This window comes from Bufo bufo, chromosome 2 (genome assembly GCF_905171765.1).
Source record: "Bufo bufo chromosome 2, aBufBuf1.1, whole genome shotgun sequence".
NCBI lineage: Eukaryota > Metazoa > Chordata > Amphibia > Anura > Bufonidae > Bufo > Bufo bufo.
Window position 1 is genome coordinate 476,384,830 of NC_053390.1, and position 20,631 is coordinate 476,405,460.

At 45.9% G+C, this 20,631-nt stretch overlaps 1 protein-coding gene across 3 annotated transcripts in view; it reads right to left on the reverse strand.

Annotated features, from left to right (window-relative positions):
* The window catches only part of NFIC (nuclear factor I C), a 650,631-nt gene that overhangs the window by 200,793 nt on the left and 429,207 nt on the right, over positions 1 to 20,631 (reverse strand). For all 3 annotated transcript variants that reach the window (XM_040417755.1, XM_040417754.1, XM_040417753.1), the window contains one exon: positions 14,324 to 14,448. In XM_040417755.1, coding sequence (XP_040273689.1) covers positions 14,324 to 14,448 — 125 coding nt within the window. The remainder of the gene's footprint in view (positions 1 to 14,323; positions 14,449 to 20,631) is intronic.

Genomic DNA, 20,631 nt, shown 5'->3' on the forward strand with positions numbered 1-20,631 from the left:
AAAGAAAAATTGTACTGCACTCCTGTAGACTTTCAAAATTGTCAGTGAAGAAACTTTATTCACCCATAAAAGTGGCACGGAGCGACGTTTCAGCTCATACATGAGCGAAACGTCGCTCCGTGCCACTTTATGGGTGAATAAAGTTTCTTCACTGACAATTTTCAAAGTCTACAGGAGTGCAGTCCAATTTTTCTTTCTATACTAGTGGGTAAGCACCTATTCCCATACTCTTTTTTGGATGGTGCTGCTGGTGATTTTTTCATTTGTGTGTATATATATATATATATATATATATATATATATATTTTTTTTTTTTAATATTTAGATTAGGTGCAATCATATGGACTCATATATTTATATTATTTTTTTTTATTATTATTATTATTATTATTATTTATACAGGGATTTTCTTTATAATTCCTTTTTTATATATATATATATATATATATATATATATATATGTATGATTTCCTTTATACGTATGTATATAGATGTACTTTTTCATTATGATATATTTTTTATATACATTATATTTTTTTATTTACATTTTATATATATATATATTTGTGTTAGGCGCTTACGGTAGTACAGTGAAGAGCCCTGGGAAAGCAGGGAATGAGTGCAGTCGGTTGTGGTGTGCCGAAACCGAGGATGAGGTAGGCCTGAGAAAGAAGAGGGCCTACCCAAGGAAAAGATATGGAAGAAATGAGTTGTGAATGAGTGGAGTGGTGGGAGGGTCAAAAGCTCAGACCTCAGATGGTGCAGGAGCCAGGTAAGGGAGTGCCCTAAATAGGCTGGAGGCGGACCTCAGCCCCTCCCACAATCCAGGCAAATTGCCTTAATACTTGTGTTAGGCGCTTACGGTAGTACAGTGAAGAGCCCTGGGAAAGCAGGGAATGAGTGCAGTCGGTTGTGGTGTGCCGAAACCGAGGATGAGGTAGGCCTGAGAAAGAAGAGGGCAAAAATGGAAATAAACCAGTTTATTGTAGCCAATTAATACATAAATAGCTCAACCCGACATGTTTTGGAAAGCCACTCTTAACTCTTGCGCTGGATTGGGATTGTATCGCGCGTAAGCGGATGACTTCCAGCGCCCCAATTTCTTGATGACATGAGTAGGGATGTTGGCACTGGAGGCCGTGGACGCGGCTCCAATGCGAAAGGAGTGCCCTGAGTAGTTGGCTGCGTTGAGGCCCAGTTGTGTGAGGGATGACCTGATATGGGTCATGAAGGTGGTGGTGGTGGTGAGTACCCGAACCATGAAGTTGAAGTAGCGGTTGAGAGGGTAGAAAGTTGTGACGCTGACTGTAGGCGTCCAGAACCCTGACTGGACACCATCTGTGTGCGTGGGGTAATATGAAATGTTGACGGGTGAGTGCTGACTATTCTTGGAGTGCGGTAAGGACAGGATGTAATGATCCAGGTGTTTCGTCAAGTGGGAGGCAAGAAGACAAGGTGAGGTTTGGGTCGTGGAGGTTGTAGTGAATTCCCCGGGTCTCAGGAACCCGTAGAAGGCCAAGTAAATTGCCGTTTTGATGATGGAGTTAGTATCTGCTTCAAAAGGCGTGGCGTCCAGCAAGTCGGATAATGCTTTGAAGATATGATTGTTTATGGGTAGCCTCTGGGCTGGACGTGCGGGTTCCGTCTTCTGAATACCTCTGAGTATGGTTTTGATCTGGTGCGAGGCCATGAAGCTGATGTTATTGGGGTGTATGATTAGCATATGATGTTGAATGCCAGTGAGATATAGTTTGATGGTGTTGTATGACATTTTGAGTTTGAGGGTGGCAGAAAGAAGCAAACCCCCAAAAGAGACGTCATGACAAAAGGGTGCGTGATGTTGTGTTCCAACAGGAACCTATTGAATAGTGTGAACGCTCTGTTGTATGTTCTATGTGTATTGTCTGACAGTGCTAAGCGGGACAAAGTCTGGCTATGCCGCATGATGACTTCTAATCCAGAATGAGTTGTTGAAATGATGGAGTGATGGAGGCCGTGGGTGACGCTGATGGGAGAGCCTGATGAAAAGCCTGAAATTTGAAGCGAGACAGATGGTCAGCTGCCGTATTGCACACCCCCGGAACATGAAAAACAATGTAAGAAGAAGTTATTGCAAGCGGCCAACCAAGTAAGTCTCCGTAGAAACCTCATGATTGTGAGGCATTTGGAACGACCTTTGTTGATGATCTGGCAGGTTGCTTGGTTGTCTGAGTAGCACCGGACCGACATGTTCGCCCATGAATGACCCCACGCCACGGCAGCCGCCACGATGGGATAAATCTCGAAAAGCGCTAAGGTAGTGGAGAATCCTTCCAAATCCCGGACCGCAGGAGGCCAGCTGCCCCACAGCCAATCGTTCCCAAAAATGGCCGCAAAGCCTGTGGTAGATGCCGCATCTGACCAGATAGAGGGGGAAGAGTCCGACAGCTGAGGGAGAAACAAGCTCCTGCCATTCCAGGTGGACAGAAATCTCCTCCACATGCCCAGATCTGCCGCAGCGTGGGCATCCAGGGACAACCTGTGTGAGTCGTGTAGGAAAAAGGGGAAGAGGTGCAGAAGCCGTGATATAAATGAGCGACCCTGAGGTATGATGCGCATGCAAAGTTCAGGGAGCCCAGCAGGGACTGTAGTTCTTTGCGGTTGCAGGTGCCGAGTTGAAGGTAGTTGTCTATGTGGGTGAGAATGTCCTGGATCTTCCCGGATGGCAAACTGGCTTGCATTGAGGCTGAATCCAACTGCATACCCAGGAAGGTGATGACCGTGTCTGGCCCTTCTGTCTTCTTGGTGGCGATGGGTACCCCAAGTTCTTCGAATAGCTTGATGGTGGCTCTGAGGCTGGAGGGGGGGGAAGTGTTTTCCTCCACCAGTAGAAAATCATCCAGGTAATGTAATACCATCGGGCACCTTGCTACGTTTAAAAGCAACCAGCACAATGCTTCTGCAAATATGTCAAAAATGGCCGGGCTACTCTTGGAACCGAAAGTCAACTGGGAGAAAAAATAATAGTCTCCGGACAACTTGATGCCGTGAAGATGCCACAGTGTAGGGTGAATCGGTAGCAACTTGAAGGCGTTGGCGATGTCGGTTTTGCTGAGCCATGCCCCCACCCCTGCCTGTATGATGGCGGTGATGGCGTGATCTATGGTGGTGTACTGCAGAGATAATTCCTCTGAGGTAATGAGGGAGTTGAGACTGGGGTTGGCTGAACCGTGTGGCGCCGATAAGTCGATGATGAGCCTCTGTTTCTGGGAAGATTTCCCAGTGACGATGCCAATGGGGTTGGTGCGCCATGTGGCGAATGGGGGGGGTTTTGAAAGGTCCTAACACGAAGCCCTCTGTTACTTCTTGGGTTATGAGGGCGTCAATCGCGGTGGGGTTATGTTGAGCTGATAGAAGGTTGGGACATTCCAGGGTGCCAGTTGGCATGTGCAGGATGCCCGTGTGGAAGCCCTCTGTCAACCCTGAAACAAGGAAATCTGAGAGATGCCTGGATGGGTGTTGTGACATGAAGGCGGTAAAAACTGGCATGTTGATGGTTGTTAGATACGGTTTTGCAAACATTTTATTTGGGCACATGGACTTGGCATGTGCCCGGAAACATTTACACCCGCTGTAATTGCAGGACCCCTCATTGAAATTGTTGCAAATCTGGGACTTGCCCAGAAACTTGATCGGCCGACCCAGCTTGTCCCGGGCTGACCTTTCTGAGACCCCGGAGGGACCGGCTGCTTGTGAGAGGGCCTGTCTGTCCGCCGTGTTCGGGCAGAAATTGGTGGTGTGGGCCGTGGAGGAGCAGTATGCACAGGCTGGGGTCCTTAGGCCTGCGAAGTGCCGACAAAATATGACCGTGTCGATCCTTGCCCAGTTGGAGCGGACTCCGTACTGGGAGAAAGCCCCCGCCACTTTCGCCAAAAAAGACCTGTGATAGTCATAGAAAGCCGACCCTCCGTATTTGTTGCCCAGGTCCACCAGTTTGTGCATGTAGAGGTCGAATTCCTCCCTTCTGTTGGGGTAGACCGCACAGATGACCTCTCTATAGATCCCAAAAGCCAAAACGAATTCGGGAATAGTCAATTTTCTATTGAGGCGGGCATCCCTGGACTTGACCACAACCGAAACCTCATCATAGGCATAGGTTGTGTTCTCAACCACATCCTGGGAGGCAATCAGAAGGGAGGCCAGGTTTACATCCTTACCTTCCAGGATGTCCCTTTTCAAGTGCTCCGGTATCATGTGCGCCGGGCTGACTTCCTGGTCCTCCAGGCTAACGGACGGCGTGATCACTGGCAATCCAGCCGCTGCCGGTGACGCCGCCGGTGGCGGCCCTGCCAAGGAAAGGGTCGTGGTGACCGATTCTAGCCTCTCCAACCTGGCGTTGACTGTGGACATGGATGTCATCAGAGAGGACAGCATGGCATGTATGTCCCCGGTGCCGGACTGGCTAGGTCCTGCCCCTGCCTCCCCGTTATCGGTTGACGCGCGCAGTAGCCGGAAAAGCTCCGCTTTCCTCGCCGTGGCGGGGAAGGGAACATGCCGTCTCCTTAACTCCGTCGTTATGCGCGGAATTGTCCAGGATCTGATGGATGCTGGACTGGCTAGATCGTCTCCCTGGGTAGCAGTGACGGATCTAGCAGGGGTGCCAGGCAGGGAGAAGTTCTCTATCCCATCCAGAGACATACTAAAATAAAACAGTTGATTAGCTTGGGGAAACACAGGATCGTGCTGGCAAGCTAGCTAGGCTGGACGGCGAAGAAATTATACTTGCATGGTGACAGATGAGGCCCTGCTAATTGCCAAGCGGCTTGAGAGGCTCTACCTATGAGTTGGCGCGAGGGGTTAATGAGGCCACTTGTTGTAGTGGCAGGAGCGTTGGCCTCTCGGTGACTGTAAGACAGAACTAGGGGAAGGGAGTGACAGGTGAGGCCCTCTCTATGCAACACGCGAGGCGGCTTACTAACGAGTGGCGCAATGGGCGGCTGCCTCTGAACGTTTGAGGCGGGGTATTGGCCTCGCGGGACCACTAACTGATTGCGAAGCCAAGAGGGGGTAACCTAGTGGGATGATAGTGCCCCTAAAGACAGCACGCTGACCCCTAACGGGACCTTCCGAAATGTAAGGAGAACCAATTGTTTATGAGCAGGTGTACGTACCTGGTAGCAAGAAACAATTCTCCGGATACACGTGCAGCGCAAAATATGTTATAGCTTGACCGCCTAAAAAGGGGGGGTAGAGAGAAAGTAGTATGATGAATGTGGACTGTAGTTTGAACATTTAGCATGACCCAGGAGGATCATAAACGTAAGCCTGCGAGAATGCCATGCTTGTGCGGATAGTGTGAGAAATGAGGCCTGCGGTGTGGCCGTATGCTGATGCGGAACGTGTGAACGTACGGTTTGCCTTGGAGTTAAAGATTATTTTTTTTTGGTTGAACGAGTGGCCATGTGATATGCGGCGGGATACCAATTTCTCTGTGTTATATATATATATATATATTTTTTTTTTCCCGGTGCAATGGTGGGTTCCAGTTTATGTTTGGGGAGCTGCTGGGGTGATTTAATATGGAGGGGTTTTCCCAGGCAATGCTGGATGCCCCCCTGACTGCTGACTGTGCGGGTGGGGGCATGATGCAGAAAAAACGCCCGACCCGGAGTTCCGCCGGCCAGGCCGGAGGCCAGACCACCCGACGGCGGCTCCCCGCATCAGACGCACTGCCGGACGGCCGCCGGGACACCGCGCACGCGCCGACGCACCGTCGCGCATGCGCCGTACCCTGGCCCGAGCGGCGGAACAGACCGGAGGCAGTGGGGGGGGGGGGGGGGGGCGATGCCGGTCATGGAGGGAGGGTGTGTGCTGTGTGCACCGATACGGAAAGCCTATGTGAGCAAGTGTGTGTACTATTGGACATGCCGATACAACATGAAACAAGGGGGGGCATGATTGTGAATGATTGTGGGGTGCAAATGGAAATGAGAGCTGTAATGGGGGATGAGCCCAGGAAACAACCTGCCTGCTTGCTGCAGGGGTGTTGACCGGAGTAGTGGTACGGTGTAGACAAATTCTTATGCATGAACAAAAGCATGACAGACATGAAATGCTAGTGACTTGTAACGAGAAAACCGTGACATGAGTGCAACGTTTGGTGAAATGAAATGAACCGGTACAGGGGGCAATCGTGAGGCCCCGGCTGTACCGTATGGATGACTCACAGTTTAACGGGCAACCGCGGCCCACAGTGAACCGAGTGAAGCAGGATAAATAGAACAGAAATGCTCCAAATCCAGAAACTGATGGCAACGCAAAACTCCCAGAAACTCAGCGACTCGCAGGTAACTCTCCAGAAACTCCACAAGCGACTTCCTCTCCAAAAGCTCAGACCTCAGATGATGCAGGAGCCAGGTAAGGGGAGTGCCCTAAATAGGCTGGAGGCGGACCTCAACCCCTCCCACAAATCCAGGCAAATTGCCTTAATACATATATATATTTTTTATGAATCATTTTTTTGTATATGTGTATTATATATATATATATATATATATATATATACACACACACACTCACCTAAAGAATTATTAGGAACACCTGTTCTATTTCTCATTAATGCAATTATCTAGTCAACCAATCACATGGCAGTTGCTTCAATGCATTTAGGGGGGTGGTCCTGGTCAAGACAATCTCCTGAACTCCAAACTGAATGTCAGAATGGGAAAGAAAGGTGATTTAAGCAATTTTGAGCGTGGCATGGTTGTTGGTGCCAGACGGGCCGCTCTGAGTATTTCACAATCTGCTCAGTTACTGGGATTTTCACGCACAACCATTTCTAGGGTTACAAAGAATGGTGTGAAAAGGGAAAAACATCCAGTATGTGGCAGTCCTGTGGGCAAAAATGCCTTGTGAATGCTAGAGGTCAGAGGAGAATGGGCCGACTGATTCAAGCTGATAGAAGAGCAACGTTGACTGAAATAACGTTACAACCGAGGTATGCAGCAAAGCATTTGTGAAGCCACAACACGCACAACCTTGAGGCGGATGGGCTACAACAGCAGAAGACCCCACCGGGTACCACTCATCTCCACTACAAATAGGAAAAAGAGGCTACAATTTGCACAAGCTCACCAAAATTGGACTGTTGAAGACTGGAAAAATGGTTTCTTGAACATGACAATGGGTTCACTGTACTAAAATGGCCCCCACAGTCACCAGATGTCAACCCAATAGAGCATCTTTGGGATGTGGCGGAACGGGAGCTTCGAGCCCTGGATGTGCATCCCTCAAATCTCCATCAACTGCAAGATGCTATCCTATCAATATGGGCCAACATTTCTAAAGAATGCTATCAGCACCTTGTTGAATCAATGCCACGTAGAATTAAGGCAGTTCTGAAGGCAAAAGGGGGTCCAACACCGCATTAGTATGGTGTTCCTAATAATTCTTTAGGTGAGTGTACATACATAGCTGTACTGGGGAATGAAACAAAACGCAGCAGGCAAATCATTCTTTTCCACAACTGTAGCACACTTTGGAAGCCTAACCTTCATTAATAAAATGGCATTATTGGGAATCTTCTCTATACAGGGCTTTGTACAGTTTATATCGTCATTTATTGACCTGCAAGTGGCATAAAAAAGCTGCTGCTGACAAAGTATGTATGTAAAATTATGATGAGAACACTTTGCATGATGATAACAGGGTCACAAACCTTTGAGGAGGAAAAAAATTATGGAATTAAATAGTTGACCACAAGGAAGTATCAAACAGGATACCACAACAAAAGGTTGTGAAAGACACCTCCACCTCAGATCACCGTCAGTGGCGTACACACAATCCATGGGGCCCCGGTGCGAAACTGATCCATGGGGCCCCCTCCCAATCACATAAGGAAGGGATGGTGATTGCCCCTGTGAAATCACCAGCAGGGGGCGCTGTGCTCGCCTGTAAGACTGAGCCATGCCAATGTATAGCAGGGTAATCTAGGACATTTCCCCTAAGTGCAACCACACAGTACTAATGCCCACCTTGTGGCCCCTCACAGTAGTTATGCCCAGATATGTGCCCCATCATAGTAGTTTTGCCAAATATGTGTCCCCTTACAGTAGTTATGCCCAGATATGTGCCTCCCTCACAGTAGTAATGCCAGATTATGTGTCCCCTCACAGTAGTAATGCCCAGTTATGTGTCCTCTCACAGTAGTAATGCCAAATATGTGCCCCCTCACAGTAGTAATGCCTAGATTATGTGTCCCCGCACAGTAGTAATGCCAGATTATGTGTCCCTTCACAGTAGTAATGCCAGATTATGTGTCCCATCACAGTAGTAATGCCAGATTATGTGCCCCCTCACAGTAGCAATGCCAGATTATGTGCCCCTTCACAGTAGTAATGCCAGATTATGTGCCCCCTCACAGTAGTAATGCCAGATAATGTGCCCCTTCACAGTATTTATGCCAAGTTATGTGCCCACTCAAAGTAGATATGCCCAGATATGTGCCCCCTCAATTATGTGTCCCCTCACGGTAGTAATGACAGATTATATGCCCCTCACAGTAGTAATGTCAGATTATGTGCCCCTCACAGTAGTTATTGCAGATTATGTGCCCCTTCACAGTATTTATGCCGAGTTATGTGCCTCCTCAGAGTGGTTATGCTAGATTATGTGCCCTTCACATTAGATATGCCCACATATGTGCCCCTCACAGTGGTTATGACAGATTACGTGCCCCCTCACAGTAGTTATGCCTTCATATGTGCCCCCCTCACAGTAGTTATGTGATGTTTCCCTGCTTCACTATGGAAACGGAACTGCCTGGCCGGGAGTGAGTGAGTGCGCGCTCCCCCCCCCCCATATTATACATGTAATGGAGGCATGGAGCGCTCTGATGGGGCCCGAAATTGCCACTCTACTTCATGCTGGGCCCCATTAGAGCGCTCCACAGGTGGCCGGGCCCTCTGGAGTGCTGGGCCCAGTCGCAACTGCGACCCCTGCGACCCCTGTATGTACGCCAGTGATCACCGTTTAGCCTTCCATTCTTCTGATCCGTTACAAGAAGAGAGAGGGGGGAAAAAAACAGGATCCTGTAAAAAAAAAGGGGGGGTTTTGTTCCATGCTTCCGTTCTGCATCGCATCTCCGGATTTGCGGACCCATTCAAGTGAATGGGTCCGCATCCGTGATGCGGAATGCACGCGGCCGGTTCCCCGTGTATTGCGGACCCACCGTATGCAGGCCGCAATACAGCAACGGAGGGGCAACAGTCGTGTGAACGAGCCCTTAGGCATTTGCGGATCTGCAATACACAGGTGCCGTTCCGTGGGCATTCCGCATCACGGATGCGGACCCATTCACTTGAATGGAACCCTATGGAAGCACTACGGAGTGGCTCCGTGGGGTTTCGTCCCGTACTTCCGTTCAGCAAAAAGATAGAACATGTCCTATCTTTTTGCGGAATGGCCGGATCACGGACCCATTCAAGTGAATGGGTCTGCAATCCGCTGCGGCTGCCCTATGGACTGTGCTCGTGTATTGCGGCCCGCATTTTGCGGGCCGCAATACGGCAACGGGTCGCACACACCAGTGTGAAAGAGGCCTTATGCATAGGATTACACAGGATCAGTTTTTTTTACAGGATCCAGTAAAAAAAAACGGATCCTGTTGCGTCAGCTGTCATCCGTTTGAGCCATTTCCATCTGAGATACGTTTTTTTTTACGGAAACAAAAGTACAGAATTTTATTTCCGTCTAAAAAACGGATCTTAGATGGAAATGGCTCAAATGGATGACAACTGATGCAACAAGATCAGTTTTTTTTTACTGGATCCTGTTTTTTTTTTCCTCTCCCTCTTCTTCTGACGGATCAGAAGAAGGCCTCTTTCCCACGGGCGTGTGCCGTATTGCGGACCGCATTGGGCATTACGCATCACGAATGCGGACCCATTCACTTCAATGGGTCCGCAAATCCGGAGATGCGGAATGGTCGGAACCACGGAACGGAACCCTACGGAAGCACTACGGAGTGGTTCCTTGGGGTTTCGTCCCGTACTTCCTTTCCGCAAAAAGATAAAACATGTCCTATCTTTTTGCGGAACGGCCGGATCGCGGTCCCATTCTAGTGAATGGGTCCGCGATCTACTGCGGCTGCCCCACGGACTGTGCTCGTGCATCGTGGGCCGCATTTTGTGGCACGCACACACTTGTGGGAAAGAGGCCTAACAAAAAGCTAAACTGTTATGTTAATGCACCCTTAGGCCCCTTTCACACGGGCGAGTATTCCGCGCGGATGCGATGCGTGAGTTGAACGCATTGCACCCGCACTGAATACCGACCCATTCATTTCTATGGGGTTGTTCACATGATTCTGCGTTTTTCACGCAACGCAGGCTCCATAGAAGTGAATGGGGTTGCGTGAAAATCGCAAGCATCCGCAAGCAAGTGCGGATGCGGTGCGATTTTCACGCACGGTTGCTAGGAGACCATTGGGATGGAGACCCGATCATTATTATTTTCCCTTATAACATGTTTATAAGGGAAAATAATAGCATTCTGAATACAGAATGCAAAGTAAAACAGCGCTGGAGGGGTTAACGCACCCGCACATTTTCCCGTAACGCCCGTGTGAAAGAGGCCTAACCCAACTGTAGTTAAATTTCAGCTATGACGAAAATATATGATACTTAGATAATAACTGAAGTGTTCTATGTCCTGTGTGAACAAAACATACATGAGCCAGATCTGCAAAGGTAAGTTTAAGCAGCATCAAAATCCCCAATCTCAGAAAGAATATTACTAAGATATTACCCAATTTCATCTTTTCAATTAATAAAAAAAAACATTTCATTTTATAAAACTATATATAAAATCAAAACATATAAAACCAAGAGTCTTTCTGTCCACAATTCTGCTTTCTATAAATTTTCTGCTGTGCTTTCACAAACGGAATAGCAAAGCATTCTTCACTTTTCTATCCAGTAAAAACAAATAGAAACTGAAACTTGATGGACTTTGCTAGCCAAAGCGAAAAAAAAATCTGGCCATAATAGATTATAATGGATTTTTCATACAGATTGTGATAAATCTATTCCCCTCGCTTATTCATATTGGTTCTCAATAATTTCACAAAATTATATTTGCTACTTTATACATTTATCCCCTTAAGGATGTTGCCTAGTTCAGTAGTTAAAGGGGTTGTCCCATTCCAAGAACTTATCCTCTATCCACAGGATGGGGATAAGTGTCTGATTGGCGGATAGGGGATAGGTTATTGCAATGAGACAAACCCTTTAAGGCTCAACATTGGTATTTTTTATTTTTTATTTTTATCTCCAGATTTCAAAAGCCATCTTTTTTTTTTCTGTCAACATAGCCGTATGAAGCCTAGTTTTAAGCGGCGCAAGATGTATTGTTTTAACAGCACCATTCTGGAGTACATCAAGTGAATTGCAAAGTTTTTTAAAAAAAATTGTGGGAAACGGTGTGAAATAATGCAATATTAATATTTTTTTAGGATTTAGTTTTATATTGTTCGCTGCACATTAAAAAATGGCAAGTTAAAGGGATTTTCTGAGATTTTACTACTCATGACCTATCCTCAGGATAGGTAACCAGTATCTGATTTGTGGGGATCTGACACCTTGGACGCCCGCCAATCAGCTGTTTGAGAAGGCACTAGTGCTCCTGTGAGTGCTGTGGTCTTCTCCACCTTTTCCTAGACCAGTGACGATATGTTCATGTATCACGTGGCCTAGGAGTAGTTCAGCCCTATAGAAGTCAATGGGGCTGAGCGAGATACCAAGCACAGCCGCTAAACAATGTACAGCGCTGTGCTTGGTAAACTGTGAGAAGGCTGCAGCGCTCATAGGAGCGTTGGTGCCTTTTCAAGCAGCTGATTAGTGGGGGTCCGGAGTGTTGGACCCCCACCGGTCAGATACTGATGACCTATCCTGAGGATAGGTCATCAGTAGTAAAATCTCTGAAAACTTTTTTAAGTTTATTCTGTGGGTCAGTATGATTATGGAGATAACAAATTGATATGGTTTTATTAGGTTTTCTGCTGTTTGAGGGCAATCTATAGTTTTTATTGATACTATGTTAATACATGAGACCTTTTGATAATTTTTATTCATTTTTGGGAGGGAGCTGAGGTGACCAAATAACGACAATTCTGGGGGCCTTTCAGAAGGCCCCCGGCTGCCAAGCCAACTACTTGGCAATCAACGATTGTATTGGCGAAGTGCCAATTGGAGGACAGAGGGAGCTGTCTAACCCTCAGATGCTGTGATCGCTGTTGACCGCAGCATCTGAAGTGTTAAAATGCTGGGATTGGAGTTATATCTAATGCTGGAAGTCAGAGTTCGGTGGCAGCTGTATTATAAAGCTGTCACCTGCAAGAGAAGGTGCAGGCACAGTTCCTGAGCTCATGTCATTGCCATTGTGCACTATTATGGCACAGAGTATTAACTACCTGTGCTCTATGCCATAATAGTACATTGCAGAGAGGAAAGGGTATAAACAAAATATTATATCACATAGTGTAAAATATATGCATAGGCCCCCATTCAACCAACAGATGCCAAAACTGTATAGAAAAGCACATTGACTGTGTTCTTCTACTGTATGCAGAGGCATCCCGCACAAAAAACATATCCTGCAAAATATCCTTTTTGTCTATTTAAACTGGGTGCCTACGTATGTTGCTGTCTGCCTTTACAATAGCAAATCTTGGAGCTTTCTTTAGTAGGCATATGTTGGCAAATCCACTTGACATAAACTACCGATAGATGGCTGGAATGTAATGTGAACACAGTCTTAAGCCTCATTCACACGTCCGTGTCCGTGCTCAAATCTGTAAGCAGGTGGTCAGTGATGCATCCGTGAAACTGTCCGTGAAGGATCCGTGGGTCCATTTTTTGCTGTCCGTGTGCCATCCGTGTTTTACTGACACTGAACAGCTAAAAAATAATTTTTAAAGCATCTCTTCTTAATGATCTGTGAAACACGGATGCAACACGGAAGGCATCCGTGTTGCATCCGTGGTTTTCAGGGACCCATAGACCCATAATGGACATGATGGATCCGTGAACACGGACAAAAAAAGAGCATGCATCTGTGGTAAAAACACGGACCCACAGACCATGCTAAAACACTGATGTCTGAATACACACTTTCAAATAAATGGGGACGTGTGCTGTCCGTGGAGAACACGTACAGCACACGTCTGTGAAACACTGTTTTACTTAACGGTTTCTCAAAAACCATACCCTTTACTTCTATAATAAGGACATAAACCGCATGACTTCTCTTAATAAGATTTTTGAGAGTAAAGATTAAAAAGGACAAAGAATCGTGATGAATTTTTGCTTCTTTTAAGGCCTCATGCACACGACCGTTGTGTGCATCCGTGGCCATTGTTCCGTTTTCCGTGATTTTCTGCGGACCCATTGACTTTCAATGGGTCTGTTGAAAACTCGGAAAATGCAACGTTGTTCATCCGCGGCTGTGATCCGTGTTTCCTGTCCTGTGCGCCGCACAGACCTTTTACTTACCAGTAGGATGAGCGCTCGGCCAGCCACAGACAGCGTAGGTAAGTATAATGCTTCTAAAATTGAATGAATGGAATACATGGGAGGGAGGGGGGTGTGCCCCCTCCTGCCTGGCAGCACCTGATCTCTTACAAGGGGCTATGATATGCACAATTAACCCCTCAGGTGCGGCACCTGAGGGGTTAATTGTGCGGATCACAGCCTTCTGTAAGAGATCGGGTTCTGCCAGGCAGCAGGGGGCAGTCATGTACAAAGTTCTTAGTATATTCTCACTTGAAGCGTCCCCATCACTATGGGAACGCCTCTGTGTTAGAATATACTGTCGGATATGAGTTTTCACGATATCACTCAAATCCGATGGTATATTTTAACATAGAGGCAATTCCCATGGTGATGGGGACGCTTCAAGTTAAACTATACCATCGGATTGGAGAAAACTCTGATCCGATGGTATAATAGGGACTCCTGACTTTACATTGAAACTCAATGGGGGACGGATCCGTTTGCAATTGCACCATACTGTGTCAACGTCAAATGGATCCGTCCCCATTGACTTGCATTGTAAGTCAGGACGGATCCGTTTGGCTCCGCACGGCCAGGCGGACACCAAAACGACTTTTTCCTTCATGTCCGTGGATCCTCCAAAAATCAAGGAAGACCCATGGAAGAAAAAACGGACACGGATCACGGACCTACGGACCCCGTTTTTGCGGACTGCGAAAGTAGCCTAAGAAGATCTTGAGATTTATATATGATGTTCATGTTTTTATGTTTGTACATTGCATTGAAGCACCTACCTCCCTCCATGTCCTCTGTCCAGTTTCGGCTGCTCCCAGTTGGAGAAGATGGAGATGTGTAGAACTCTCCTCCAGGACTTGTGTCCACATCATCCTCCAGAGACCCAGATTTGTGCCTCTTACTCCTTATAAAAGAAGAAGAACATATTCATAAAAGCATACAATTGCATTTTCTTTCCAACCTTCACCACTATTTCATTAAACAGGCTTTCATCTGTAGCTGGAAGTTGCTGATCACTCTCCTCTCTAGAAAAATCGATCGAAGTTGGGTTCTAAATAACCCTGTGGGATTAATTATACAAACTAGAAAACTTCACGGAATAAGGGCTCATACCCACGAACGTAAGGGCTCCGTGCCGATGCTGCAATGCACAGGCACAGACCGTGGGGCAGCTGCATGTGGATTGTGGACCTATTCACTTGAATGGGGTCCGTGATCTGCATCCAACGGTGCGCACCGCAAAAAAGTAGTGCATGCGTTACTTTTTTGTGGTGCGGCGGCATGGCCAGAAACCCTACGGGAGCACTCCCTAGTACTTCCGTGGGGTTCCGATAAGTGCCTCCATTCCGCATCTCTGTGATTGGGGACCCATTCAAGTGAATGGGTCTGTGATCCGTGATGCGGAATGCACATGGCCGATGCCCATGTATTGCAGACCCGCTGTATGTGGGCCGCAATACGGCCACGGGGGGCACACGGTAGTGTGCATGAGCCCTTATAATAATCCAGATTAAAAACAGATGCAGTTAAAGAAGGCAGAGAATCCCGCACACTAAAGGGAAAAAGCCATGATGTTTGTACAATGAAAATAAATTAAGTGCCCTAAGCAAATGTGCTGGAGAGAGGAGGTGACATGGCTCTTCTTTTCTGATGATTGGACACAATATCTTGAGATTTTTGCAACAATGCGTGTTTAATGTTGGCAGATTGGGTTAAAGATGTTTCTGTTAGCTATGCCAGGTTTAAACAGCAGCATTTTATAATAGCTGTCACCCTCAGGAGAAGCAATGGCAAACAGCAACACCATTCTTTTTTACTGTATATATACAGGTGAAACTCAAAAAATTAGAATATTGTGCAAAGTTCATTTATTTCAGTAATGCAACTTAAAAGGTGAAACTAACATATGAGATAGACTCATTAGAAGCAAAGCGAGATATTTCAAGCCTTTATTTGAGGTACACTTTGCTCAGGGAATATGGATTAATTAGCTGACTAGAGTGTGACACTTTGAGCCTAGAATATTGAACCTTTTCACAAAATTCTAATTTTATGCTGCATTAATGCAATTCCTTTTAATTTGCATTACTAATTTGCCCGATATTCAAATTTTTCGAGTTTCACCTGTATATACAGTTGTGTTCAAAATTATTCAACCCCCAATGCTGTAAAGGGTTTTAGGGAATTTAGTGTACATTTGTAATTGTGTTCAGAATGAAATCTTACAAGGACTTTTTAAAGAACCAAATGCAACTAAAATGACATCAATTGTTTTTGTAATACAGTATTAAATGGTTTTTTTTGTGATTTCTTCATTGACACAATTATTCAACCCCTTAAAGACTACCACTCTTAAGAACAGAGGTTCATTCAAGTGTTTTCGATCAGGTATTGAAAACACCTGTGGATGTCAAGGAGCAGCAATCAAGCATAATAAGCACCAATTAGGCAGATTTAAAAGGACTGTGATACTCAGCTCCTTCTAGACATTTACTGGTGTGTTTACAAACATGGTGAAGTCAAGAGAATGGTCCAGGAAGACAAGAGAAGAGGTGATTTCTCTTCACAGGACGGGCAATGGCTATAAGAAGATTGCAAAGATGTTAAACATACCAAGAGCATCATTCGCAAATTCAAGTCAAAGGGCACTGTTGAAACGCTACCTGGTCGTGGCAGAAAGAAGATGCTGACTTCGACTGCTGTGCGCTACCTGAAGCGCAAAGTGGAGAAAAGTCCCCGTGTGACTGCTGAGGAACTGAAAAAAGATTTGTCAGATGTGGGTACTGAAGTTTCAGCTCAGACAATAAGGCGCACACTGCGTAATGAAGGCCTCCATGCCAGAACTCCCAGGCGCACCCCCTTGCTGTCTCCAAAGAATAAGAAGAGTCGACTGCAGTATGCCAAAAGCCATGTGGACAAACCACAAAAGTTTTGGGATAGTGTTCTGTGGACTGATGAAACAAAATTAGAACTGTTTGGGCCCATGGATCAACGCTATGTTTGGAGGAGGAAGAACAAGGCCTATGAAGAAAAGAACACCTTGCCTACTGTGAAGCATGGCGGGGGTCAATCATGCTTTGGGGCTGTTTTGCTTCTACAGGTACAGGGAAGCTTCAGCGTGTGCAAGGTACCATAAATTCTCTTCGGTACCAGGAGATATTGGATGAAAATGTGACGCAGTCCGTCACAAACCTGAGGCTTGGGAGACGTGGGACCTTTCAACAGGACAATGATCCCAAGCATACCTCCAAGTCCACTAGAGCATGGTTGCAGATTAAAGGCTGGAACATTTTGAAGTGGCCATCGCAGTCACCAGACTTAAATCCGATTGAGAACCTCTGGTGGGACTTAAAGAAAGCAGTTGCAGCGCGCAAGCCTAAGAATGTGACTGAACTGGAGGCTTTTGCCCATGAAGAATGGGCGAAGATACCCGTAGATCGCTGCAAGACACTTGTGTCAAGCTATGCTTCACGTTTAAAAGCTGTTATAACTGGAAAAGGATGTTGTACTAAGTACTAAGATTGAATGTCACTTGGGGGTTGAATAAAACTGCTAATGATGTGAGCACAGAAAATACATTTGTGGTTATTTCATTATAAATGTTATGTTATATTTGTCTGACTTAGGCTACTTTCACACGAGCGTTCGGGTGTCCGCTCGTGAGCTCCGTTTGAAGGGGCTCACGAGCGGCCCCGAACGCATCCGTCCGGCCCTAATGCATTCTCAGTGGAGGCGGATCCACTGAGAATGCATCCGCCTGCCAGCGCTCAGCCTCCGCTCCGCTCAGTGAGCGGACACCTGAACGCTGCTTGCAGCGTTCGGGTGTCCGCCTGGCCGTGCGGAGGCGAGCGGATCCGTCCAGACTTATAATGGAAGTCAATGGGGACGGATCCGCTTGAAGATGACACTATATGGCTCAATCTTCAAGCGGATCCGTTCCCCATTGACTTTCAATGTAAAGTCTGAACGGATCCGCTCAGGCTACTTTCTGACTTAGAAAATTTTCTAAATTATAATGCAGACGGATCCGTTCTGAACGGATGCAAACGTCTGCATTATCGGAGCGGATCCGTCTGATGAAACATCAGACGGATCCGCTCCGAACGCTAGTGTGAAAGTAGCCTTACAAGTGCCTCTTTGATTTAATTGTAAACAAGATGACTTAAATGATCAAAATCAATGTCAAACTGGCCAAAACACTCAATTTCAGTGGGGGTTGAATAATTTTGAACACAACTGTATAACTCTTGTAATTCCTACACTGTTCACCTGATTTGGATGTAAATACCCTCAAATTAAAGCTGACAGTCTGCAGTTAAAGCACATATTGTTTGTTTCATTTCAAATCCATTGTGGTGGTGTATAGAGCAAAAAATGTTAGAATTGTGTCGATGTCCTAATATTTATGGACCGGACTGTGTATATATATATATATATATATATATATATATATATATAAAATTCTGTAACATGGTTCCTTATTGGGTCTCTGTTCAATATTTTAATAGGGTTAAAGTATTCCTGCATTTATGCATTTCAATGTTTATGTTGTGTTACTGTGATTTACCTAAGGTGGATGCCTATTCATTTTCCATTTTGAACCTTGGGCTACTATCATGCCTTCAGCTTTATTGTGTGTAATTATGTTTTTTTAACTGTATCTATCTTTTAATATGGATTATTCTAATAACAATTGTTATCCCTTTATGATAAGCATTGTGCCTCCTTTTATAAAGAAGCACAAAATATTTTAGAAAACCCAGGCAAGATGCTATGACATATTTCAAAACGGAATACTATTCCTGGAAACCTGTATTCAGTGCATTTCCAGCTTTGCCTAACATACTGCATATATTTATATCAATACTGTGAGGCAGTGACAGGCCTCATAAATGATAGAGGTGTAGAGGGGGTGGATATTTCAGCTCACACCCCTATTCCACCACAGGTGAGACCAGCGGGGTTTAATCACTGGGTGATAAACCAGCCCTCAGTATAGGAGTCCAGAGAGGACTTGGTAAAGGAAGCCTGCAGAGGCTCTGGGTGGATGCAGCCAGGATGGCTGGGGGCCACAAGGCTGTGTGAAAACCAGAAGGCTACTGGACATTATGTTTGAGAAAAGCCTGATCTTACCCTGGGTGTGAACCACGCTTTAGAGGTGAGTTAGGATAACACCAATGTATTAGTGAGTGCCTAGACGAGCAGGTGTTTATTTTGTTTGTTTATGTTTTGTGCTGGTGCTGAAGTGCCAAAGCAAAGCACCGTTTGAACTTAAACCCCCCTATTTATGCTAAGTCTGTCATTGCCGACCCCTAAAAGAGAGCGATCCTTTACAATACATATAACTGCACAATGTATAGAACTAAAATGTTACAGCTCTCCATTTTTCAGAAATAAATATTTCCTTTAAAATATTATTTGATATTAAGCCTATTTTCACACCTGCGCTTTCCCTTTCCGCTAATGAGTTCCGTCATAGGATCTCGAAAAAACGCTTCCGTTTTGTCCCCATTCATGGTCAATGGGGACATAACTGAACGTAACAGAGTGCACCAAAATGCATTCTGTTCCGTTTGGTTGCATCCCCATCACGGACAGAATAACGCTGCAAGCAGCGTTTTTTTCCATTATGCCCAATGACTGCACCTGTGAGAGATCCTCCCCTTTCCGGACAGGAAACAGAAACTTCCCAGATCTTTAAAAGGGTCCTCCATACTCCATTCCTCAGTTTCTTCCTGTTTCCTGTCCATACCCAGCATGGGTATATGTAAAATGACACCCCAAAACACATTGCCCAACTTCTCCTGAGTATGGCGATACCACATGTGTGACACTTTTTTGCAGCCTAGATGCGCAAAGGGGCCCACATTCATTTTATGAGGGCATTTTTAGACATTTGGATCCCAGACTTCTTCTCACGCTTTAGGGCCCCTAGAATGCCAGGGCAGTATAAATAGCCCACATGTGACCCCATTTTGGAAAGAAGACACCCCAAGGTATTCAATGAGGGGCATGGCGAGTTCATAGAAATTTTTTTTTTTTGGCACAAGTTAGCGGAAATTGATATTTTATTTTTTTCTCACAAAGTCTCCCTTTCCGCTAACTTGGGACAAAAATTTCAATCTTTCATGGACTCAATATGCCCCTCACGGAATACCTTGGGGTGTCTTCTTTCCGAAATGGGGTCACATGTGGGGTATTTATACTGCCCTGGCATTCCAGGGGCCCTAAAGCGTGAGAAGAAGTCTGGAATATAAATGTCTAAAAATTTTTACGCATTTGGATTCCGTGAGGGGTATGGTGAGTTCATGTGAGATTTTATTTTTTGACACAAGTTAGTGGAATATGAGACTTTGTAAGAAAAAAAATAATAATTTCCGCTAACTTGGGCCAAAAAAATGTCTGAATGGAGCCTTACAGGGGGGGTGATCAATGAAAGGGGGGTGATCAGGGAGTCTATATGGGGTGATCACCCCCCTGTCATTGATCACCCCCCTATAAGGCTCCATTCAGATGTCCGTATGTGTTTTGCGGATCCGATCCATCTATCAGTGGATTCGTAAAAATCATACGGACATCTGAATGCAGCCTTACAGGGGGGTGATCAATGACAGGGGGGTGATCAATGACAGGGGGTGATCAGGGAGTCTATATGGGGTGATCACCTCCGTCATTGATCACTCCCCTGTAAGGCTCCATTCAGACGTCTGTATGCGTTTTGCGGATCCAATCCATCTATCAGTGGATCCGTAAAAATCATACGGACATCTGAATGCAGTCTTACAGGGGGGTGATCAATGACAGGGGGGTGATCAATGACAGGGGGATGATCAGGGAGTCTATATGGGGTGATCACCCCCCTGTAAGGCTCCATTCAGATGTCCGTATGTGTTTTGCGGATCCGATCCATGTATCAGTGGATCTGTAAAAATCATACGGACATCTGAATGCAGCCTTACAGGGGGGTGATCAATGACAGGGGGGTGATCAATGACAGGGGGGTGATCAATGACAGGGGGTGATCAGGGAGTCTATATGGGGTGATCACCTCTGTCATTGATCACTCCCCTGTAAGGCTCCATTCAGA